The sequence below is a fragment of the Apteryx rowi genome, unplaced genomic scaffold (assembly GCF_003343035.1).
Source record: "Apteryx rowi isolate R43461 unplaced genomic scaffold, aptRow1 scaffold_320, whole genome shotgun sequence".
NCBI classification, from domain to species: domain Eukaryota; kingdom Metazoa; phylum Chordata; class Aves; order Apterygiformes; family Apterygidae; genus Apteryx; species Apteryx rowi.
The window spans coordinates 1,067,960-1,075,451 of NW_020449642.1; the positions used below are offsets into that span (position 1 = coordinate 1,067,960).

Sequence of the window (7,492 nt, forward strand, 5' to 3'; positions counted from 1 at the left end):
GAGCGCTGCGCCGGCGCGGACGCCGCGGCTGCCGGCCGAAAACGCCTCTCGGTTGTGTCCCTGCAGGCCAGGAATCTCCAGCGATGTCGTTCATCTTCGAGTGGATCTACAACGGCTTCAGCAGCGTGCTGCAGTTCCTAGGTAAAGCCGCCCTGCCGCTCGCCTGAGCCGGCCGGCGCCGCGTCGGTCGCTGCTGCCCCTGAAAGCGTGGCGGCTGGAGCGGATCCGTGCGGGAGTGGGTGGCAGTCCAGACCAGGCTGGTGTGAAGTCTGGCTAGGAGGCTGCAACTCCCTCAACCTTTTTCCTTCCGCCCGCTCCAGTAAGGGAAACTTTTAGAATATCTTCAGGTTGGTTGGCTCCCGCTGGAGCTTTCTCTGGCACTGTATAGAGGACGTGAGGGCAGCTGGGCTGACGCCAAAGGCCCGTTTAGTTCAGTACTCTGTCTCCAACAGCATCCATTTTTGGATAGAAAAATAGACCAATAGGGTAACAGAAAAACATCTGACTTATAAGAATGTTAATTCCTATCTAGAGGTGCACGATATACTGCCAGATGGTTTGTGCAGTAATCTGATACAACTCAGTCGTCTTCACTGCAGACATGAAGGGTAGGGCCCCTCAGTCCCGGCTGGGCAACCGTCTGCCTGCTTTACAGACCGGTGAAGGAAGATGAAGCTTAGGAGAACTGGGTCGAGCAAAAATGTCGTTAGACAGCTGCCTAAAGAAGTAAGAGCCCCAGAGCTACCAACACCCTCTCCGTGTGGGCATCCAGGGCAGTGCTTTTACCTATGTAGAATCCAGGAGGTGCAAACCTGCAACTCCTAAAAGGTGAGGAGGAGCCTTCGTGGATGGCCCGGTAATGTGGAAGCACCTGAGGGATGCCCGAGGACCTCTGTGGATCCCATTGGGAGTGACGTGCCAAAGGCAGGCCTGCTGCTTAGTCGGGGAGGCAATCGGTGTGGATTCCAGGCCTCCTCCCGGTATCCGAGCTAACCGGCTCCACCAGTGTTCGCCCTTATTTATTTCTCGCCGCTGCTGCTGGCTAGCTTGCTTTTCCTCAAACTTAGCAGCACGCGGGGGAGGACGTGCTGGCCGCTGACTCAGGCGCCGTTGCCCGGTCGAGGGAGGCCCGGGTGTTTTGGCTGCCTGGTTTACCACGTTGCGAGCAGTCATTTCCAGAGGCGCCGATGATGGCGAGTCTGTAGGAAGGCTCCTCCTGCCAAAGTCTTAAATCCAGCCGCGGTCCTTGCTGGAGGAGTCGGTGCTCTCTGTCCTGGGCACTTCTTGGGACATAAGGGAGGAAGCGTGGTAATGGCAGTGTCCCATCCTCGTGCAGACGCCCCGGGCGGCTGCCTTTGGGGAGGTCTCCCTTACTGCAGGTACGTCGTGGTATCCTGAGCGTCTTCTCTTTATAATGACCGCTGGAGTTTGATGCGATTACTTTATTTCTGACATCCAGAACCAGCCTTTTCTTTTAGTAGTAGTGAGATGGTCACTCGAATGGCTTTATTGATAGTTGTTTGCCTACAAAAGACTCTTCTCACAGTTTTCAGGAAATTATTTTTTTTTCTCTTGAAAAAGTCCGGTTGGAAACATGATGGAACTTGCTTAGGGCAGATGCATAGCTAGAGTTGGAAAAAAATCACTGTTTATTTATAGAATGTGATGTATTGTTTCATGCTTTGCACTTTTTCTTCAGTAAACTTGCTTATTGTGCTATCTTCTTTGAGTTTATTCCATTTCCACATTTAAATACTCCTTCTGGGTGACAGATTGATCTGTAATCCATTGCATGTAAAGAATATTTCCCTGCACACTCTTCTGATAGGATGTATCAAACACGGGGGCAATTTAACATCTCGGTCTGATGCTTATTCCATAGATGTAAAATGTTTTTGGAGAAAAGAGTATGTTATTTGAAGAAATATGAGTTTAGAAAACACCAGTTGTTGTAGGTATTATCTTGCATTGCCTTGGTAGAAGCCAGGACACGTTTTGTTGTTGTTGTTTGTTTTTGGTTTTTTTTTCCTGTGATGTTCTCTGTCTATGTTAGAAATACTGTATATAAATAGATGACAGTATTGTTTTGGGAGGGGGATTCATACCTAAACAGTGGCAAGTATTGAAGCATTTCTGCCTGTGTGCAAAGATAAGCCTGCTGGATGTTTTCTTTACCTTCCAGGTTTGTACAAAAAGTCTGGAAAACTTGTGTTCCTGGGCTTGGATAATGCAGGCAAAACCACTCTTCTGCACATGCTCAAAGATGACAGGCTGGGTCAGCATGTCCCGACACTACATCCAAGTAAGCCCGAACCCAGAGCGCCTCGCGTGATATTTTCTTTAATTATCGAGTCATGTATCAGAGTGTGGTGTTGAAAGATGCCTTGATGATAGCTCTGTGCTGCGGAGACAGACTTCAACAGCCTTAAAACTGGCTTTGAGGACGCAGTTACCTTTCACACGTTGGTTTCCTGAGCTGAAGTAAATTTGCATCTTCCTCTCAAATGTGAAACTGAGAGCCCAAGAACTAACGTGGTTCAGTTAAGATGAACTTACCCCTTTTGCCGAGGGAATGTGTTTCTAATGAAAAGTGTAATAACTGCAGATTAATAAGCATGTGCTTGAGTGAGGAGGTAGGAGAAGTTGTTTTCTCCCACTCCATTTCGGTGGCTGAATTCTATAGTGTATGGATATCTTATATAAGGCGTGTGTGATATTTATGTATACATATTACCGAGAAATTCTGGCCATGATAGCATCTTTATTTTTCTGGAATGCAGCCTGTGTTTTTATTTTTTAGCATCAGAGGAGCTGACGATTGCTGGAATGACTTTTACAACTTTTGATCTGGGTGGACATGAACAAGGTAAAAGTGAACTTGCTGAATGGGAGACGCTGAATGAGGTCAATCTGCTGATTTCCATGATGTTCTCAAGCCACTTTAAGCAAAATCTACTGAAGAGACCTAGCAATACCTAATTTCTGTTGCCTAAAATGGTTTATGGAGTTATATGTGGAAATAACCTTCTGGCTCTAGGATACCAATTATTTTAGCAGTTAAATATTTATACTTAATTCTGGCAATCTGGAAAAAACTTGCTGTCAGTTGATGCTGTGCTGCCTGAAATATTTTTAGCCGTAGAAGACTTGAACATAGAAGGCTTATTCTTTTGAATAATTGCTGAATTTTCATTTTTAGACTTTCTAGAAGTTCTAAGAAAAGGTTCTTTCTATTTTTTTTTTTTTTTTAATGCACACAAATATAGGGAATGTCAGGTCTGAATGACTTGGCTTTTGCACAGGGTCTTCTGAGCCTGTTATGTGCACTGTAGTACTTACACTTGAGTTCAATATCCTAGTCTTTAAACTGGTCATCCTCAAAATGTTCGTCATGCAAATGAAAAGCTTTCTAGTGCTACTTGTTTTCAGACATCCTGGTGTCAGCTCCCACTGAGCTAGCCAGGTGCTTTGCCAGGAATACTCTCAGAACACGGTGCACAGAAAAAGAGAAAAGGCTTTATTTAATCCCAGCCCTAATTTGATTGATTATACCAGTATACTAATTTAAGGTGCCACCGAGGAATATTTTTTGATATGTTAGCAGTCTTGGTATACTCCCTGTTGCAACATCGGGCATCCCCAACTGCTGGGAAGAGATATGTGGAATAAGGCCAGCTCAGATCCGTCGTGTTCTTCAAACTTTTGAGAAGTTTTTTTAGCCTTTAAATATCCAAACATTGGGCTGAGCCAGGTGTATGCTTCCTGGTTTTAGTTGGCATGGGCTTGCAAAGCTAGTCCCTTTCTCCTCACAAAAACAACTTGCTGTGATAAAAGCACTTCCAAGGTTGCCGACGCGCAGACGTGATTAGTTTATCCAACTGCGCAGGGAGAGCTCTCCGGTGTTACCGGAATAGACCAACCTTGTGGCCTTGCACATACTGATTTTTCGGGAGAATAGCACAATTCCCTCCTTCCCCGGCGCTCGCTGTGTGAGAGGTTATGAGCGGTCCCACCTGGCTAAAAAGGCATCCTGGGTTGCTGAGCATTCCCTTGGCTCCTGTAAAGCTGACTAAAATCTTCCAGGTATATCCCACGCAGTGCTCAGTTCAGGGGACACCCACATGTCGGCATCTTCTTGTGTATCGCCTTTATCCAGCAAACTAAGCAGAAGACTGACAGACAGGATTGTGGCAGTGGGGTTGCTCTAAGAGCTAGAATAGAAGAAAATGACACTGTAAGCATTACAGAGACGAGCTAAGCGTGTACTTGGGCATGTGGCTGGCTCGCTGACAAGCGAGGATTTATAAGCAAGTAATAGGTGTGATTACTTGTGAAAGCAAAGGGAGCGTAACTGGCACTCTGAACTCGGTGCTTTCCTAGCCTCTGTCCCTTCGCTAGGCGGTCTTCTATTGCCTTGAGGAAATCATGACAAAAACTGTGGCTACTGCTTCGGGGTGTCATTTTCCTGCTCCTTCAAGTAGCATTTTTACAGGGTGGTGTTTATCACTTCTGTGTTCCAGCTCGCCGGGTCTGGAAGAACTACCTGCCGGCAATTAATGGGATTGTCTTCCTGGTGGACTGTGCAGATCACTCGCGTCTTATGGAATCCAAAGTTGAGCTTAATGTAAACTTCCCTTTTCCTTCCTTCCCTCCACCAACACCTTTGAATAGCTAAAGTTAATACTCCCGTTTTTTGGGCTGGAGCAGTGGGTTCTGAGAGTCTCCTGCTTCAGACTTGCACTTCCAGTGCACCCTTTATGCAAGCGATGCAGTGCCCGAAGTGTGTACTTAGAGGAATTTGCGCGTTAGTTTTATGCTGTGACAGGATCAGTGTAGATCTATACATATATTTTCAAAGACTTGGAGAAGCCTGGATGTCCTTACTGTGCATCCACCGTAGGCTCTTGAGCCATCTTTGAAGAGCTTTCAGATAGCCTGTGCACGTAGCAGCTTCTTCTAAAAATCTTTTCTGGAAAGATTCCTCTTCTGGGGGGTTCTGTAGTACCAAAATATATCCCTTGTTTCTCATGGAGCTTAAAGAAAGAAACACAAAGCTTCTTCAAACGATGAACGTTTGTTTTGCTTCTGCTTAACTCGTCTGTCTTGCACGCAGGCACTAATGACAGATGAAACAATATCCAATGTGCCAATCCTTATCTTGGGTAACAAGATTGACAGACCAGAGGCCATCAGTGAGGAGAAGCTGCGGGAGATCTTTGGGCTTTACGGACAGACCACAGGAAAGGTAGGGAAGCATTCGATCTTCTGAAGGTAATGGAGAGCTTATGCATTTAATTGCAGAATTGAGGTTCCACCTGGAAACTACTTGAAACATTATTGTGAATTTGTCCAAAACATTGACCAAGCTGAATCTTTAATAATAATAACACCCTTGGGCAAGTTTTGAAACTGCCAGAGCTGCACAAAAAAGCAATACCGCTACAATGATTAGGAAATTAGACAGATGTCAAGCTAGTGTTTTAACACATCGTCTGGCTCTCCTGCTTTCATTATTCTGCATTTCTGCCCAGTTAACCATCTAATCATTTTTTCAATGTTTAAAAAGAGTCAATCGGAAATGCTGGATAGCGGTAGTAAAACACTGCAACGCTGCTCTTGGTGCTAGCTTATCCACGCCCTTGAAAATTGCTTCTGGTATTACACTGTAAATATTGCAAATGCTGGTTTCTGCACTTACTACATCAAATTATGTGCCTCGAAAATGGTTTGTTTAAGTGCTTCTAATGCTCATTCTCCCGAGCCACTAGATATCAGCGTTCTGCTTGCACTAGAGGTCATCTCAGCAGCTGCTCTGATACATTGCAGAGTTCAGCATACAACAGTCTCACTAAAGAGTCTGTGTAAAGCTGGAAAAGGAGATACCCTGGGCTAAGAGGGGTTTCCCCAGATCGTGACCCAGTTGCCACGTACTCGAGTGCAGCCAGAGGGTCTCTCTGGGTTTGCACGGGCCTGGCCCTGGCGCTTGGGTTGTTGCCATCCTGATTTCTCTCTGGCTTCTCCTAGGGAAACGTGCCACTGAAAGACCTGAACACGCGTCCCATGGAGGTGTTCATGTGCAGCGTGCTGAAGAGGCAAGGCTATGGCGAAGGTTTTCGTTGGCTATCGCAGTATATTGACTGATACTGGGACAGACATAGAGTTTTACTCCTCTGGACTGATCCTGTTCACAGCTTCCTATGGACTTTTCTATTAGAACATGGAAGGCTTTCCAACCACGTACTGGCATTGACCAAGAGACTCCTGGTTTTCATCTACTCCATTGCACAGTGGTGACACAACTCTTTTCCACATGACTGGGAGACAGCACAATTCTGCACACGGGTGCAAGTTGTCCCTTTCAGTTGCCACAGTTTCCTATGGAAACCGGGGCTTTCGGTTACAATGGGGCTGGTGTGATCTGGGAAGTAAAACTCTGCACACTGCACTGTAACAGCTGAAAAAGAGAGCACGTCTCACCACTGTGGTTAATTGACTTAAAAAAAAGAAAAAAGAAAAAAAAAGAAAGCAATTATATTTTTTAAAGAAAGTGTTAATGTAAACAGCGTCCCTTCTAACTTTTTAGTTTAACATTCATCTTGTTTAGTCCAGAGTCTGTTTAGGGTTTTTTAAAAATATATTTAACGGTATTTAGATATTTCGCAAATTACTGAACAAAGTATCATGATATTAGAAGTCCTCAATAAACATAGATTTGGGCTTAACCGATCTATAGGATGGTTGTGCTGTGTCACACTGGCTGATCATGAAGAGGGTGCTGTTGGGACTGACTCGTGCAATCAAGCTTCTTCACTTCACAGGGAGTTTTAGTTGGAAAAGAGCACCCACGAGCACGTGTGTTTGCTGTTGCCTCACAGTTTTAGGTGCCTGGACGTGGTTACCAGCTTCTGCTCCCTAGAGCGGCGAGCCTGGGGGAGAGGCCACGTGAGCGCATCCTTTGGTTTCCCAGCAGCAGTCTGCAGCGGCGGGCCGAGCTCGCCAGGCTGTCGGTCGGGAAGGTGGAATCTTCTTACTGCAGGGCTCCGCTGTGCTGTAACAGTAAGAAATCATGAAGCTGTTTTCGGTTGTTGTAGCATGGAAGTGTTTGACATTTGCATATCATAAGGTTATTAATGTAGACTAAACCAGTTTCTTTTATACTCGACAGATTTTTGTCTGAAGTTTCATTACTGTCTAGCACTCGTTTTCAGTTAAATAAAGACATGTCTTTCTCCTCCAAAGGGGTGGTGATCCTCAGTCTAAACGGGCTTTTGCTGAACGGCTGCTTGGCAGTTTGAGTGAAGTTGCTTGGCATATCTGTCCATTGGGGAAAAAAGGAGGTCTGTGGGGAAAAAAGCCTAAACACAAGTGAAACGGAAAACAAACTCACTGTTGCATCTTGCCGCGTCTTATTCCGTAGGCAGTCTGTATGTCTGTATCCTTACTGATAGCAGTGAACACTTGAAACCCATTTGTGTGCTCAGTGCAAAGCTTG

At 45.6% G+C, this 7,492-nt stretch overlaps 1 protein-coding gene across 1 annotated transcript; it reads left to right on the top strand.

Annotated features, from left to right (window-relative positions):
- Window positions 1–39: 39 nt before the first annotated feature.
- Window positions 40–7,238, top strand: SAR1A (secretion associated Ras related GTPase 1A). Its single transcript, XM_026071058.1, has 6 exons — window positions 40–141; window positions 2,183–2,302; window positions 2,801–2,866; window positions 4,521–4,624; window positions 5,114–5,245; window positions 6,025–7,238. The coding sequence occupies exons 1-6, from the start codon at window positions 84–86 to the stop codon at window positions 6,139–6,141; spliced, it is 597 nt and encodes a 198-aa protein (XP_025926843.1). The 5' UTR covers window positions 40–83; the 3' UTR covers window positions 6,142–7,238.
- The last annotated feature ends 254 nt before the right edge of the window (window positions 7,239–7,492 follow it).

Bases quoted from the DNA above. Each gene is read 5' to 3' on its own strand.
- SAR1A (XM_026071058.1), top strand. From the start codon at position 84: ATGTCGTTCATCTTCGAGTGGATCTACAACGGCTTCAGCAGCGTGCTG. The intron at 142-2,182 runs GTAAAGCCGCCC...TTTACCTTCCAG, and splicing joins CAGCGTGCTGCAGTTCCTAG to GTTTGTACAAAAAGTCTGGA. The intron at 4,625-5,113 runs GTAAACTTCCCT...TCTTGCACGCAG, and splicing joins AATCCAAAGTTGAGCTTAAT to GCACTAATGACAGATGAAAC.